Consider the following 17,097-nt stretch of genomic DNA (forward strand, 5'->3'; position numbering starts at 1 on the left):
AACAAATTTGATCAAAATACTGTAGGCCTTAATTAAATCAAAACACATTTACAATTCTGGTTTTACATGTTAGAAATAAGCATAATGTAAATTCTCAGAGAATTAAATTCTTCAGAGGAGAACTAACGCATGAACGGTGGCAACCAGAAATAACAGACCTAAATAATGGCTAAAGCTTTATTCTTAGAAGATTTACATGCTCTGAGATCATAGTACCTAAAAGTTTTAGGCACAAATCTCATAATATAACTTACTGATATATGGTATGGGAAATCTAGTCAATATTCATAATGACACTAAAACATACCTTCATTATGAATTAGAGGAAGAATTAGCTCAATTAAATGGGGACAGTAAGTCATAAAGTATTTTTGATGTATCTTGCAATTCTTCAAATAATAAAGAAAATAAAGAATAACATTTAGTTAAGTCAGTTTCTGTGATAAAACATTATTCATTAAGGCAACAAAGATAATGGGGAACATGCCTGAGATAAATTTAATACTGCTGAAAATCTTAACAGGAATTAGATTGAATAGAATTTGACTAAAAGACCACAGAAGGGTCTGAAGGCATTGCCAGAGGTCTCCTGTAACTGGCTGAAATGTCAGTGGTATGATATTTCTCTAATGAATCCAAAGCAATTAAGAAAAAGTTAAAACAAAACAAAAGGACATCTACCTGTTTTTCGACATTCGCCAAAATTGTCACCTGGTTCTTATCTGTCCTGGTCCTGTTATTGATAGACCTAATAAAGTTCTAATTCCAAGCAACTGGGCAGTAAGGAAGAAGGTGACCAAAAAGGAGAAGACCCAAGCCAATGACTGATTATCATAGACACTCACCTAAAGTGAGATTCTTCTTCATAGAAACAAAAGGAAGAGCAAATTTCTATTCCAGTCTCTAGTATCAAATAATAAGCTACTCTGAGACACATGGTAACTGGGTTCTAGACCTGGTTCTCCTGGCACATGTCACTTAAGCTCTTTGGGTTCCAGCAGCGTCTGTAAAAGTGAGAACCTCATGTGTGGAGCTCTCCCTTCTACCGATCACCCTATCCCTTCAGCTGCAACACTTCAAGACCATCACCATACAGTCTAGAGTATATGACCATGAACTGGTGGAACAGCTAACTGGGAAAGCAACACTAGCTCATTTAGCCTTTTAATTCTCGCCATTTTTGTTGAGGAGTTTTTGCTACTCATCCACCTTTGTGAGCCTTAGCCAATTTTTCTTGCTAGGCAGTTCCTCGTTTTATTTCTAAGAAGAACTAAACATTAGAAACCTTTTTGTTGCAAACCAATGACTCTTAGGTCAACCAGCCTTCTGAGGTGTTTTGTTTGGTCCTACAGACCTGCACACTGATTGAAAGGCAATGTCACTAGGCAGGTGCTTTGTAGTGCAGGCAGCTGCCCACTTGATGTTTCATGCTTGACCACGGTAGACCTGAGTTTTCATCCCTTGCAGTGAGATAAGCTTTGCTTTTACAGAAGTCAGGTAAAGTAGACTGATGCACAGAATATTTTTTTAAATTATTTTTAAATAATTAGTATTTTTCCTTTCTCCCACAAAACCTCAAGGAATCATAAGTGCTTAGGGAAGCCACTAAGAAGGGACACACACACACACAGAGACACACACACACGCAAGAATAATTCAACTTTGATGAAGTTATAGAGTTTTACAATTAGAAAAATCTGAAAAAGAATCTCAATTTTTAACACATATGTACGTTTTTGTTCTTTTGATGAACAAAATCGTATTTTACCTTTACGTGCAAAGATGGGGAGCATGGGACGGAGACTGTTAATTGGGGGAGAACAAAATCTTTCTGAAGCTTCAGAGTCACCAAAGTCACCTTCTGGCCTGGAATCGTGACATTACGCTCTTCGCTGAGCAGACGTGTAGTCATGGCCCTTTTAATTGTTTCTCCCTAATTTCCAACCTTCACTCCCACTTCATAATTCTCAGAGTATCCTGCTCACAGAGAATCTTATTCTATGAATTGAATTACTCCAAATTCTGTACACAATAGAACTGCCTTAGTTCCTTTACTTGATTCCAGTTGTTCATTATAAGCTTGTATCTGTGCAGATTTCTAGATTTAGATATCTTTAGGGGTTAATTCCCTCCTTCCTGAGGAACCATTACAGAGCAGTTCAAAGGTTTCCTTGGGTTAATTAACTATTTTTGGAATCCTAGCATCTCAGAGTAGAAAGAGTTCTTAAAGGTCATGTAGTCTAACCATTCTTCAGACACTTAAATCCCATCTATCCTCCCATGCTGATTGTTAAAATATAGCATGTTGATTTATCTCTACTGAAAAATAACTCACTCCCTCATAAAGTATGCCACACCAGCTCTGGGCAGCCTTGTTAAAAGTTCTACTATGAGCTAACATCACTCTCTTTGTTTTCTACTCATGTTGTCAGTTCTACACTTCGGAACGTGCCTAACAGTGACATTTCTTAACACATTTCAACACAACTATGATGTCCCTGCATTGCTGTCTTTTTCTGCATCCTAGAAGTTTCTAAGCTCTTCAACCATTGCTTTACCAGTCTGATGGTTCTTTAGTAAATTTGGTCTGATCAATTTTTGCTGAAGGGTAATGCCCAGCTCAGAACAGAAGACTTTCTACAGCTTCTTTAGTTCCTGGGCAGAAATTCCAGCCCAGTCCTGGATGTACTAGTATCTAAATCAGCTTTCTGGGCAATGACCCATCCTTAACTGTTCTGTGAAACAGAAAAGTTGGCTTCATTGGGGGGATTAATGAAGCAGGACACAGCTGCTAAAAGTTTCCTTCCTGGAGAAACTTACCTGAGATTTATATCTCTTTCGCAACTCTTAAAAACTGAACATAACTATTAACAAAAAGAAAATGAAAATTTGGTTCATCTATGTCCCAGGTTAAAATTTTTTTTTCAATTTTTTATATCTGCAATTTCTTTGTCAATATTTAATTTAGATTTGAGTAAAATATTCAGTTTTCTTTGTGTGTGTGTTGTTGCAGATATTTATATCTGCAGAAATGTTCTGATTATCATCATCTATTCTATTCTAGTATTTTATATGAAAGTCATCTCCATTTTCTGCTCATTTTAATCCCATCCTCCCAGACTAGCCCACAGCAGTTGTATGCAGAGACAGCTGACTAGGTTTTTCTAGGCTAACGTGGGCTCTTGTTCAGAGCAAAGTCTTCTGGTTCATGCCCACAGCCAGGTTTCAGTCACAACCATAAGTGTGAAGCTGGTGGAGTGCAGGGTGGGCTGCACCAAGGAGACGTGGGAGAGTTCATGCTCTGCAGGTTCACACCACTCACAAGAAAAAAACAATTGTAACTATGTATGGTAACAGATGTTAACTAGACAGTGTGGTGATCATTTGCCAATAGTATATACAAAATATATTCCTTAATAAAAAAAAATAATAACCCAGGAAACCCAGAATCCTCAGGAAGCAAAGAGAAAGCAGAGAAATCCACCCCCATATGATCTCGAACTCATCACCTTATTAATCAGGTTAGGCCCTGAAGAAATGACTTTTTCCCCCTCCCCCGCCCTGCCCCCATTTCCACCCCCCCAAACATTTCCAGAAATGCTAGTACTCCCCTTCCCCCACCAGCTCATTAGGGTCTGCCAGTCATGCTGTGGGAAAGGATCTTCATCTCTGTGTCACCAATGTTGCCTTAGAAATTGCAAAAATTTAGAAATTCACACACACACACACACAAACACACACACAAAATCCTGTGCCATCAAAAAATGAGAATTTGTCAGATTTGGATTCTGGGGGCCTTTGGTGCATCTGGAACAGATGAGGGAGGATTAACATATGTTCACTCCCCACAAGGCTCCTTCTAGCCTGTTCACAGATTATCTCATTTCATCTTCACAAAAGACCTGCAAAGCAGTTATTGTTAGTCTCATTTTATAGATCAGGTAACTGAAGTTCAGAGAGACTAAAAAAATTACTCAGAATATTACAGCTACTAAGGTTATTAAGAATGGTGCTCTCATGGGGTGATGTTCCACCTACCTGGAAAGCTATGCTTTTCTTTTAAATTGCACTAAATTACCATGAATCCTGTTTTTCTAAGAACATGTCCTTTATATAATGAAAAATGAAGCATTATGGCATGCCCCAAGGGAAAACAAAAACAAACAAACAAACCAACAAAACACTCAGTGAAATTTCTCACCCCAGATCAGGAGTCTTCAAACTTTTTCTCTAAAGGGCCAACCCAATATTTTAGGCTTTGTGGCCACATGATCTCTGTTGCAACTATGCAACTACGCCATAGTGGGATGAGAGCAGCCAAAGGCAATATGGAAACAAATGAAAGTACCTGTAAAAGTTTAGTCACAAAAACGTCTTTACAAAACTTTATTTACAAAAGCAGGTCTGAATTTGACCCTATCCTGGGGGATCCATACAACCTTGAAGTACTGGGCTGCCCACGAAGACCTCCCTCCTCCCAGCCACTGTGCTACGAGGCCATGCATGTGCCCAGGAAGATCACCTTTTTAGGGGGGTCAGGATAACTGAGACGTCTGACCTATTTTGCACAAGTCAAGAGACGCAAAACAGAATTAACTTCTTCAGCTATTCAATATGTGCTTTTCATAGGCAGCAAACATATTTTCCAAACTTACATGAATAATATTTTTGACAGTTTTTCAAGGAAAACAACTAAATCAAGAATGAGCATAATGTTTTCTAATCGGTTTCAGCAGTACCCTACCCTAATCAGAAATTATGTGCATAACTGCAGCTAATCTGAAGGTTTACCTGCATAGTATTTTGTCCCTGTCTTTTAGTTAACTTTATTTTCCCTTATTCTTATTAGATTTTCAATTAAGCTTGACAAGGAGAAGCAACTTTGGCAAAAAACAAAAATCATGAATTCTACTTTTATATTTTCAATTTAAAAATTATAGGTTATGATCTCTACAACGTTTTCACCCAGAACAAATAAATTTTAAAAATAATTAATTAATACTGGGCGAAAAGACAATGGAACAATAAGTAACTGTCATTGTGTGGGAGGTTGACATTTAAAAGATTTAAGTGTAAAATTATATTTTTGAAAGGATAATATTTCTTTAATATGTTAATTGAACTACTGCCAAGGAACAGCTCGAGGAAGAGTCAAATTAAATTTATCAATGTTTTCTAAAATATCCACGAATGTTATTAACTCTCTTTCCTTGTAATGGGCATAACCACACTTAGACATAAACCAGCAACTATTCAATCTTGCTCTCTCTTAACATATCAGCAATGGAGTTTAGATATCCACCCAGAAAATAAACATAGGATGACAAGTATATATTGATTTGATAACCCACAGAAGGAGACAATTGCATAAAATCTATTTGGAGATGCTCAAATTCTACAATAGGACATCATTCTATTACCAAACACAGTTAAAGTTCTTCCAAAATTATGTAAGTTAGAAATGCAGAATGGATTGCCATATTCTCTTTTTTCCTAGAAAACTTTTAGTGTTTGATAGCCCAGCCAATGGAGATATTTCATGGAGGGTTTTGGCAAGTGTTTATTTGAGCTTATCTGGTGCCATCTGTTGACTGTTCTGGTTCTTCTCAATCTCATCATCAGAAACGTTTTAAACTGATTGCTCCCACTGTTATTTTGTGATATTTTGTGCACTTACAAAGGAAATAATAAGCTTTCCATGGATTTGTCTTCCAGTTTTACAAACATTTTAATTAACCAGCATATTTAGCTTTTGATTTACTAAAGAATTTCCTGTAGCTCTTAAAGTAACTTTTTAAATTCATGAATTTGTTATTTACTTTTTAAAGAGTCAACAGAGTTAGAAATAAAAAGCTCATTGATTCCTTAGCATTCCAAAGTCATGAACTACTTCAAAATCATACTAGCTATCAGTGTATATGTTTAGCCTTACTATTTAACACATTAACATGCTTTGTAGAGTGACACATGTTTGGCCAAATTAAACAAAATATGCTTTTCATAAAGAATTGGATACTATAAGAAAGTCTAGAATAGTTATTGTATATTAACTTTTTTTTTTGTATATTAACTCTTATTGCTTATTTTTTCATTTTCATGATAAGTCCTGTCAATAAACAATATTAATTTAGAATTTGGTAAAGGAAGTTTCAAAAGATCCATTTTGTGAATGGACATATATTGAACGAACACAGCCATGACATTCTTCTTCATTGGATAAGGTTAGTAACGAAGGAGGATTGATTGTTACACTGGTAAATAGTTATTTGAAAAGGAAAAAGTAAGACTATTTCATAATGCTGAATCAAACGTAGAGAAATAAATACCAGAAAGAAGCAGGTTAAATGATTCTAGGAGCTCCCATAGGGCCAATATTAGTTCATGATCTCACCATCCAGTGTGGGAAAACCTTCTTTTTCTAGTTTTCACATGACTTATTACATTAAAATTATAATTTAGTTATTTTGTCTATTTTAACATCCATCTTCACTGGCCAGAATAAAATTCAAGAGGGTGGGGATCTCCACCTATTTTGCACAATAATTATTCCAAACACCTAGGACAGTAGTACAAACGTTCAGTAAGAATAAACTTTTCTTTCCAAATCATAATAGTAAAAGGATAAAGTTTAGCTCCTCTTTTGAGGCGGGTTTTATAATCATGGTGATTTAATTCAAGTTTGGATAGATGAGGTATACTTTGTTCTGATGGAAACAATTTAATAGGGAGAAGACTGAGAAGAATTTTCGAAATTAGATATTAACTAGGGTGGGACTGTCAGAAGAATCAGTCAATTATTTTAGCTGCTGCTTTATGCTCTTGTTCTCTAAGATAAGGTAATTTGATTGTCTCAGCACTAAGATGATAGGAGTCTGAAATAAATTTCTCTAAGATGCAGTAGTTCTCTGTTAAGGTAATTTGCATATGAGGGAAGAGTTAACTCATCTGTTAAACTAAATAATAATCTGACAGAACAACAAAAAGTACAATTTTTTCGTATCCTAATTTTCAGTTTAAAAAAAAGGATCATAAAATCTGTCTGGCTATTTTTGTACTAGTTGACACTTGTTTCTCTTTTTTTGGTGATGAATAGAATTTTATGTGATAAAGACAACCTTTAAAGCTTCTGATATCTCTAAACTGAACACCCTCATTTTGTAGAAAAAGTAAACCAGAGAGGTTTTGTGAGTTATTTACTAATGTGGAGCTAATTATAATACTAAATGTATTTTCATCATACATCATATTATTATATATCACAACTCAAATGTTTTAAAATATATTATCATATATTCTGTTGCAGTGTTTTAGTAAGCAATATTGTTTAATGTTAGAATTCAGTATTTTTTTCTGTTGTGGCAGCCAATTTTTAAAAAATTTTCCTATTATAAATGAAAAACTTCTGCTATTTTTTGATATCTAGGCCAATTATATTAGTATTTTTTCATTTTCTTTCTCAGAAAAAATGTAGATTTCATTTTGTCGAGGTGGATTTACATAACTATTTATTTAATAATGACATACAAAAAAGCTCTTAAAGAAAAAAAGAATAAACAATTGACAAAATTTTTCTCTAGGCTATAATAGGATTAGACATTCTTATTTATATTTTGTCAAAAGGATGATGCTTTTTAGGACATGAGTGACAAGAGCACAAAGAAATGAAAGGTGAAATATGAATCCTGATTTCTTTGCAGTGTTTCTTGGCTTATGTTTTTATTTTGCTTAGGCCTTAATATTTTAAGATGACTCCTTTTTCAGAAGTCTTCTATAATTCCTGGTTTAACTGCTTGTGACTATTTGGTAAAGAAAGATAATGCCTAAAATTTTCCAATAAAAAAATTCACCAATTTCACTCCCTATTTTTAATATCTTTTTTCTTGGTTTTATTAAATTATTTGACATAGGATATTTAAAATATATTATGCTTTAAGCCTTTTGGAAAAAAATAATTTAGCAATTTAACATAGAAAAAATAATCTTACACTTTATTTTATTTATTTTGTTTTTTTAAGGTCAGATGAATGATCTTTTTTTTTATTTTATTTTTTTTAACATCTTTATTGGAGTTATGTTGCTTTACAATGGTGTGTTAGTTTCTGCTTTATAACAAAGTGAATCAGCTATACATATACATACACCCATATCTCTTCCCTCTTGAGTCTCCCTCCCTCCCACTCTCCCTATCCCACCCCTCTAGGTGGTCACCTAGAGGTGACCTAGATTTTTTGATGATGGCCATTCTGACAGGTGTGAGATGATATCTCATTGTAGTTTTGATTTGCATTTCTCTAATGATGAATGATGTTGAGCATTCTTTCATGTGTTTGTTGGCAATCTGTATATCTTCTTTGGAGAAATGTCTATTTAGGTCTTCTGACCATTTTTGAATTGGGTTGTTTGTTTTTTTGATACTGAGTTGCATGAGCTGCTTGTAAATTTTGGAGATTAATCCTTTGTCAGTTGCTTAATTTGCAAATACCTTCTCCCATTCTGAGGGTTGCCTTTTCATTTTGTTTATGGTCTCCTTTGCTGTGCAAAAGCTTTTAAGTTTCATTAGGTCCCATTTGTTTATTTTTGTTTTTATTTCCATTTCTCTAGGAGGTGGGTCAAAAAGGATCTTGCTGTGATTTATGGCGTAGAGTGTTCTGCCTATGTTTTCCTCTAAGAGTTTGATAGTGTCTGGCCTAACGTTTAGGTCTTTAATCCATTTTGAGTTTATTTTTGTGTATGGTGTTAAGGAGTGTTCTAATTTCATTCTTTTACATGTAGCTGTCCAGTTTTCCCAGCACCACTTATTGAAGAGGCTGTCTTTTCTCCATTGTATATTCTTGTCTCCTTTATCAAAAATAAGGTGACCATATGTGCTTGGGTTTATCTCTGGGCTTTCTATCCTGTTCCATTAATGTACATTTCTGTTTTTGTGCCAGTACCATACTGTCTTGATTACTGTAGCTTTGTAGTATAGTCTGAAGTCAGGGCACCTGATTCCTCCAGCTCTGTTTTTCTTTCTCAAGATTGCTTTGGCTATTCGGGGTCTTCTGTGTTTCCATACAAACTATGAAATTTTTTGTTCTAGTTCTGTGAAAAATGCCAGTGGTAGTTTGATAGGGATTGCATTGAACCTGTAGATTGCTTTGGGTAGTATAGTCATTTTCACAATGTTGATTCTTCCAATCCAAGAGCTTGGTATACTTCTCCATCTGTTTGTATCATCTTTGATTTCTTTCATCAGTGTCTTATAGTTCTCTGCATACAGGTCTTTTGTCTCCCTAGGTAGGTTTATTCCTAAGTATTTTATTCTTTTTGTTGCAATGGTAAATGGGAGTGTTTCCTTAATTTCACTTTCAGATTTTTCATCATTAGTGTATAGGAATGCAAGAGATTTCTGTGCATTAATTTTGTATCCTGCTACTTTACCAAATTCCTTGATTAGCTCTAGTAGTTTTCTGGTAGCATCTTTAGGATTCTCTATGTATAGTATCATGTCATCTGCAAACAGTGACAGCTTTACTTCTTCTTTTCCGATTTGGATTCCTTTTATTTTTTTTTCTTCTCTTAATCTTACACTTTAAATTTAACTTTATTTTCTCCTCTGCCATTTTGGGGTAGAATTCTTTTCTAGTATATATATATATATATGTATATATATATATATATATATATATATATATATATATATATATATATATACATATATATATATCTCATATGAGGGAAGAGTAAATTTATCTGTTAAACTTAATAATAATATATTTTATATATATATATTTTTAAATTTTTGGCCAGTACCATGCAGCACGTGGGGTCTTAGTTCCCTGATCAGGGATTGAACCTGTGCCCCCTGCATTGGAAGGTGGAGTCTTAACCACTGGACCATGGGGGAAGTTGCTCTAGTAAATATATTTTTTATCACAGATGTATGTAGAATTTGAATAACTTAAAATCCATATGATGCAATGTACTTCTTCTTTCCTCTTCTTATTGCCTTGAAATTGGAAACTTTATTTCATTTTTAGCATCTATCTTAGCATGCTGACATAAAGGGCAGATATTTTATACACGTTTTTTACAGTCTGCATTTCACAACTGCTCTCACAAATTAATCAAGCATGAATTGCTTTCAAATTATTTTCTGCTCTTAGCATGAATACTACAAATTTATTCAAAGCAAATATTCTAAATGCTGGAGAGGGTGTGGAGAAAAGGGAACCCTCCTGCACTGCTCGTGGGAATGTAAATTGATACAGCCACTATGGAGAACAGTATGGAGGTTCCTTAAAAAACTAAAAATAGAACTACCATATGACCCAGCAATCCCACTACTGGGCATATACCCTGAGAAAACCATAATTCAAAAAGAGTCATGTACCACAATGTTCATTGCAGCTCTATTTACAATAGCCAGGACATGGAAGCAACCTAAGTGTCCATTGACAGATGAAAGGATAAAGAAGATGTGGCACATATATACAATGGAATATAACTCAGCCATAAAAAGAAACGGAATTGAGTTATTTGTAGTGAGGTAGATGGACCTATAGTCTGTCATACAGAGTGAAGTATGTCAGAAACAGAAAAACAAATACTGTATGCTAACACATATATATGGAATCAAAAAAAAAAAAAGGTTCTGAAGAACCTAGGGGCAGGACAGGAATAAAGACACAGACGTAGAGAATGGACTTGAGGACACAGGGAGGGGGAAGGGTAAGCTGGGACGAAGTGAGAGAGTGGCATGGACTTATTAACACTACCAAATGTAAAATAGATAGCTAGTGGGAAGCAGCCGCATAGCACAGGGAGATCAGGTGCTTTGTGACCACCTAGAGGGGTGGGATAGGGAGGGTAGGGGGGAGAGGCAAGAGGGAGGAGATATTGGGATATATGTATAGCTGATTCACTTTGTTATAAAGCAGAAACTAACACACCATTGTAAAGCAATTATACTCCAATAAAGATATTTTTTTAAAAAGCAAATATTCTCATACTAAATATGCAGCTGGTTTGTAAGGCCTTGATAGAAGACAACTGTGATGGAGTTTCCTTTGCCTCAGCTGATTAATATCTCTGGCTAATAATGCTTTGTATGTATATACTTAGCTCCCTTGAGAACCTTGGTACCTTTCTGTGACCAGTGTTAGGGAATTGCAGCTGCTTTTGATTGAAACAAACTCAATTGCAGAACTTCATGGTATAGTATATGATTTAGAGTAAAAATATAATTTGTTGGCTTTAAGTAATAATATTTTATTCTCAGGATGCCTTAAAAATACTTCAAGAAAGAATACAATTACTAGGAAATTCATTATTTGATACACATATCTTGGGAAAATAAACATTGATCAAAAGGTTCAAATAATAAGTCAGCTGGAAGAAAGTTTGCCACATCATTTTGGGAAAACCTTTAGAAGACAGACTCTGGTGATTCAAGTTTTTTCACATTTTCTTGCCAACATACTTAGTATTACATGCTTTATTTGACAGTCCTTCAATTCCCCCACTTTACCCTGCATTATTTTCTAAAAGACTGTTGTTGTTGTTTTTCCCCAAGAGCTTCGACGAAAACCTTAAATGCCTTAGTAGCACATTTGGAGTACACAGGATAAGAACAGACTATATTCTAGCTAACCTCTGTGCCCAGTGTCTCTATACTACTTGTCTTTTTCTGTTCATACAGTACTAAAATCTTTCCCCATGATTTCCTAACTAATATAAATTGATGCTATCCATTTTCAGTCTCCTGCAAAGTGTTACTTAAGAAGAAATCTACTCAGCACTAAACTCAGCAGGTTAGAAGATGGAGGGTAATGGTGAAATTAAAAAAGGATCATGAATAACTGTACTAATCCTCAATGATCTAAAAAACAAACAAACCAATAAAACCCCAAGTTAATCTTCAGATGAAGATTAGAGCCCCAAACTGCAGCTTCTAGACCAGATTGTGAATTTGTGAATTTGTCAAAGCCCAGTTTTAGTGCATTCTCTTTGCCAGCTCTTCACAGCCCCGCTTCCCCAGTGCACTGTTCACAGGCTAATCTCTGGTCATCCAGAACTTTCCATGTGATATCCATCTCATTCTTTTTCTCTTTGGCCCAGTGCCATGATCCAGTGTTTCCAGACTCTATCACATCAGGATTTATCAGGGCTGTGTTTTGTTCTCTCAAGATCTTTTCACAAGAAATTAGCAAGCTGTCCTGGGAAACTCATCTACACTGATCTGTAAAGGGAAAACAATTTCATTATGTCCTGTGGTTAGTAGGTAAAATATTTGTATTTTGAAGGGCATTATGAGAATCACAATACCTTAAACCAATGGTCTTCAAATTTATTTTTTTTTAATTATCATCATCTAGTGATAAAACCCTGTTTTCAAACAAGGTTTTATATAAAACAGGTACAAGTGAAAACGCTCTGGTTAAAGTAGGGGATAAGATAGGCACATTCCCTTTTTCCCCTCCTCCTTGCTCTTTGAGTGGCCCCAGAGCATCTCTGAGGAATTTCTGCAGTTCCACAAACACAGCCTGCAAATGGTCTCATTAATACAGTGGGGTAACTGCTGGTGAGAATGCCAGGTATACGGCCAGCACTTTTAGATCAGTGGTTTTCAACAGGGATTGATTTTGTCCCCCGTGGAGGCTTTTGGAAATATCTGAACACACTTTTGGTTGTCATAACTTGGGGAGGAAGGAAGCGGGTGCTGCTGGCATCTAGTGGGTAGTGGACAGGATGTTGTTAAATATCCTACAATGTACAGAACAGCCCCCCAAAAGAGAGAGTTTTTCAGCCTGAAATGTCACAGTAGAACTGAGGTTGAGAAAGCCTGCTCTAAAGAGAGGAGGGCACCAGGAGCTGCTGGGGGTGAGGGGAGGAAAGGGGGACTTTGAGGGGAGAGAGGAAGCCTGCAGCCCCTGGAGTCAGAGCCTTAACTAGCGAGTGCCCAGGGCTTGCCCAGGGCTGGGGAAGGTAGAGAAGGCAGAAGCTTTGCAAAGTGGTGGCATTTAAAAGTTTGTTACATCTGCAGGTTAACTTGCATTTGTCAGTAGCTAGATCCAAACAAATAAGCTTAGCACTGAGCAAAAATATTAAATAGAAATTTACTTGTGACTAACAACCACCCGTTAGTCCCCTCATGAACTCCAGAGTTGAGGGCTTCCTGCCGGTGGGCTAGAGGCAGAGGCTGAGTCGGGAGGTGGCCCTGGTCCAGTCTCCAGGGAGCAGAGCCGAGCCAGGTGCTTAAACAGGGATTCCTGGGGTCCAACCCCCATCGCCTTTCCTCGGGTGTGTTGTCTGCTGCACTCGCTCATCAGCGGGGAGGCTGGTAGGAGGTCCTCTTAGAGGAGAATCCCATCCTTCTTCAGACGTCCTGCGGAGAAGGCAGGTGCATCCCACGTCCCACATCCTCACACCAGGGAAATGCTCTCTCATCTAAACGCCTCCCGCTGGAGCCCATCCTGACCTCTGACCCGGTCACTACCCGGTGCTGTTCCTCAAAAAGAGATCATTTCGAAATTCAAAAAGGTTAAAAAATATTTCATTGCAAGTATTAACCCGGTTAGGCGCTTTTGCTCGCTTCCAATCTCCTGAATAGGCTTCAGTTAAAGGCCCCAGAGGCACCAAGTGACAGTTTTACGCGGGTCATCAGTTCGAAAGCTCTGGAGAGTCTAAGAGAAAACATACAATAAGTCCCCCGCCCACCCCCGCCGTCATTATATAGAAGAGAGAGAGAGGAAATCCTCCTCACCGGGGGGCCCCTTTTGTGTCGTTCCTGCCAACGCAGCAGCCCTCCTGCTATATAGACCCGCGCGCCCGCCCCTCCGCACTGAACTCGCATCGCCGCATCCAGCAGCCATGGGGAAGGTGAGCCCCGCGCCGGCGGGAGGGGCCCGCAGCCGGGCTGGAGGCCAGGCCTCTGAGCCCTGTCCTTCCCTTCCCTGCAGATCACCTTCTACGAGGACCGGGGCTTCCAGGGCCGCCACTACGAGTGCAGCGGCGACCACTCCAACCTGCAGCCCTGCTTCAGCCGCTGCAACTCCATCCGGGTGGACAGCGGCTGCTGGATGCTCTACGAGCGCCCCAACTACTCGGGCTGCCAGTACTTCCTGCGGCGCGGCGACTACCCCGACTACCAGCACTGGATGGGCCTCAACGACTCCGTCCGCTCCTGCCGCCTCATCCCCCACGTGAGTCCGGTTCCCCTGGGCCTGCCGTGCCCTCGGGTCACACCAGTGCTCCAGACGCAGTGGTCAGGCTGCAGGACGGTGGCCTTCTTTTGCTGGCTCTAACCGGGTTCTCTTTCCCTTTATTAATATCTTTAAGGTTTCCTTCCACTGAAAAATTGAGTGATGCAATGCTCTTAATTGAAATTGCATTCTCCTTTGCTAAAATTAAACTCACCTCTACTGGGCAAAAGTGGTGCACGGTATTAGAGTGTCTGTGCCACCGCTGAGGAATAAGCAACAGGTGAACTCCTCACACTCAGGTGGCCTTAGGCTACTTACTGGGCTACTTCTCTCCTTCCTCATCTGTAAAGCGGGGTTAATAAGGGCAGTTGGTTCATCGAGCTGTGATGAGGTCAAAAGGAGGTTGCCCAGCACCTGGCAAACTATGCCCTCCTCCAAATATTAACCATTATGAACATCAAGGGTCCCTCAAGTTCTGCTTTTTGATTAGGCAAAACAAATAACCAACAATGTGATTCCAGTAGCACCTGCAAAGCCCACTGCTACCCAAGTAAAGCCCGAGTAGCCTGGAATTCCACAGTTAGGGATGCTTTAATTTGCCTATGACAGAGTCCTGTGGAAAATGTACCACTCTGGGGAAGTTTGAAACCCCCTTAGAGGGTTGAAAGCCTTGATAGGACCCAGACTGGCATTAGGAGCCTGGAAATCTGGGCTTCCACTTTCCAGCCCTGACTCTTTGATTACAGCCGGAAAGCTCTAGTCATTAGTTTCTCATAAAAGAAGAAAAGACTTAGAATGGTTGCTCTACGTGTGTCAGGCTGTTGTGAAGATCAAATTAGATAACGCACATGTGAGTCCTCTGCAAACCATGCAAGATACCTTATTAGCAGTTTTTTATACCTCAGAATGAATTGCTTATGAGAACCTTTCCTAACGAGGATTTAATGGTGGAAGAAGGAAGAAGGAATTGAGTGGGTACCTGCTGGGAAGGAACAAGCAGATAAAAGAACAAGTGCTCTGGAAGAGACAGACAGGATTTGCCCAGGACTGACAGCCTGCCCTTCCATTTTTCTAAAGGTTTTATAATCTATTGATCTGGACAGGCCTCCTTCATGATCTTGAGCTTCTATTTTTATTAATTACCTAAAAGTGTTTTGCCAGACCATATATTAGAGTTGAGAACTGAAACCTAATCGTTACGATAGCTCTTGCTTTTCAGGATTTTAGAATAGCAGGACTGAAAGCAGAAAGGAAGGGATTAAGGAGTTGCCTGGGCTGGACTGCCACCATCTGTGCTTCACTTTGGGGAAAGCAATTCCACTTCCTCTCTCCCCAGCCTCTTCTAATGCTATTGAGATTGAAAATAATGCCTTTTGCCAGGGATATATTTGTCTTTTTATTTTAATATCTAATTATTTTTATATCCTCCAAGGAGAGCTCCAGACCACCGTTTAAGTCTATAAAGGAGAGAGCACAAATTATATATAAAAATTGTCACTTAAGAATGGTACTAAGTAGGTACTAAATATGATTCATGTAGGTTGTGGCCCTAGAAAACTATGGAGCACCATGCATATCTTGATCTATGTGAATGGCCCCCTCTTCAGTTTTGCAGTGTGCAATCTACCCAACTATACCCAGTGGCCCTGGTGTTGGTTGTCTTTTTAATTTTTCATCTTTGATATAGAAAAGATTAAAAAAAAATGCCCATTCCCCCAGCGGTGTGAGTGACTGGTTGCTAAAGGCTAGGTTTTCCGACTCTTCCCATCTGCTGATTGCTGAACCCAGACCAGCTCCCACCGGCTGAGGATCTACGAGCGGGAGGACTACCGAGGCCAGATGGTGGAGCTCACGGAAGACTGCTCCTCGCTCCGCGACCGCTTCCACTTCAGTGAGATCCACTCCCTTCACGTGCTGGAGGGCTGGTGGGTCCTCTACGAGATGCCCAACTACCGGGGGTGGCAGTACCTACTGAGGCCGGGAGACTACAGGCACTACCACGACTGGGGGGCCCTGGATGCCAGAGTGGGCTCCTTGAGGAGGGCCATGGATTTCTATTGAAATATTTTTACTCTATCCTTTTTTCCATCTGAAAGCTAATAAAATATTTCCTGTGTGTTTGATGCAGTAATGTGGTCCTCTTTTCCTTTCAGACTCCTTGGAAGGGCTCAGCAAAAATAAAACTAGGAATAATGTGGATTTTCTTACAAGTGTCAGTGGAAAGGGTGGTGTGGGGCAGCAGTTGAGAGGACAGGCTCTGGATCCAGAATGCCTGGGTCCACATCCACTTACTAGCTTTAGGTGGTCGGCAAGTTACTTAGCATTTCTGTGTCTCAGTTTCCTAATTTGTAAAACTCGGTGTAGTAATACTCTTCATTTCGTAAGTTTGTGGTGTGGATTAAATGAGTTATTATTTTAAAATCACTTACACATTTTAGCTTTGCATATCGTATAATAGTTTCTAGGAAACTGTTCTGTAAGCTTGCTGGTGAAACAGCTGGTCACCTTTTTAGTACCCTTTTCTTAGGAGAATTCCCTTTTGGAGTTTGCATTCAGTAAGATGGCTAAGTGAAATTGCAGAGGGAGACAGAGTTAGATAGAGACAGATGTGTCTGACACATCTTCGGTGTAAATACATGTGACTGCCTGAATAGATTTACTAATATATGCACATCCAGAGCACAAGTATAAGAATCAAGTGCCACCTTAATGAACAGCCCAAAGGACTCTTCCAAACATTTTTCTACTTAAGGGAGGTACAAAGCATTCAGGTAGCGTGCACTGATAAAAATGAGCACAGTGGGACAGAAGTAAAGACATAAGGTACGTGATCAGGAAAATAACATACAATCATGCAAAGTTCTTAAATCTACTATTGGCTATGCTGATACTATCACCAGACTTGGATCAATTT

The 17,097-nt window shown here is 38.5% G+C and overlaps 1 protein-coding gene across 1 annotated transcript; it reads left to right on the top strand.

The window, feature by feature from the left end:
- The first annotated feature begins 13,851 nt into the window (after positions 1–13,851).
- On the top strand, positions 13,852–16,244 carry LOC133100450 (gamma-crystallin F-like). Its single transcript, XM_061204529.1, has 3 exons — positions 13,852–13,860; positions 13,941–14,183; positions 15,972–16,244. Exons 1-3 carry the CDS (start codon positions 13,852–13,854, stop codon positions 16,242–16,244), a joined length of 525 nt encoding a protein of 174 aa, XP_061060512.1.
- Positions 16,245–17,097: the final 853 nt, after the last annotated feature.

The sequence above is a fragment of the Eubalaena glacialis genome, chromosome 1 (assembly GCF_028564815.1).
Source record: "Eubalaena glacialis isolate mEubGla1 chromosome 1, mEubGla1.1.hap2.+ XY, whole genome shotgun sequence".
In the NCBI taxonomy this organism is placed as follows: Eukaryota; Metazoa; Chordata; class Mammalia; order Artiodactyla; family Balaenidae; genus Eubalaena; species Eubalaena glacialis.

Excerpts from the sequence above, each read along its gene's own strand:
- LOC133100450 (XM_061204529.1), top strand. Across the intron at positions 14,184-15,971 it reads CCTGCCGCCTCATCCCCCAC|ACCAGCTCCCACCGGCTGAG; the intron begins GTGAGTCCGGTT and ends TGCTGAACCCAG.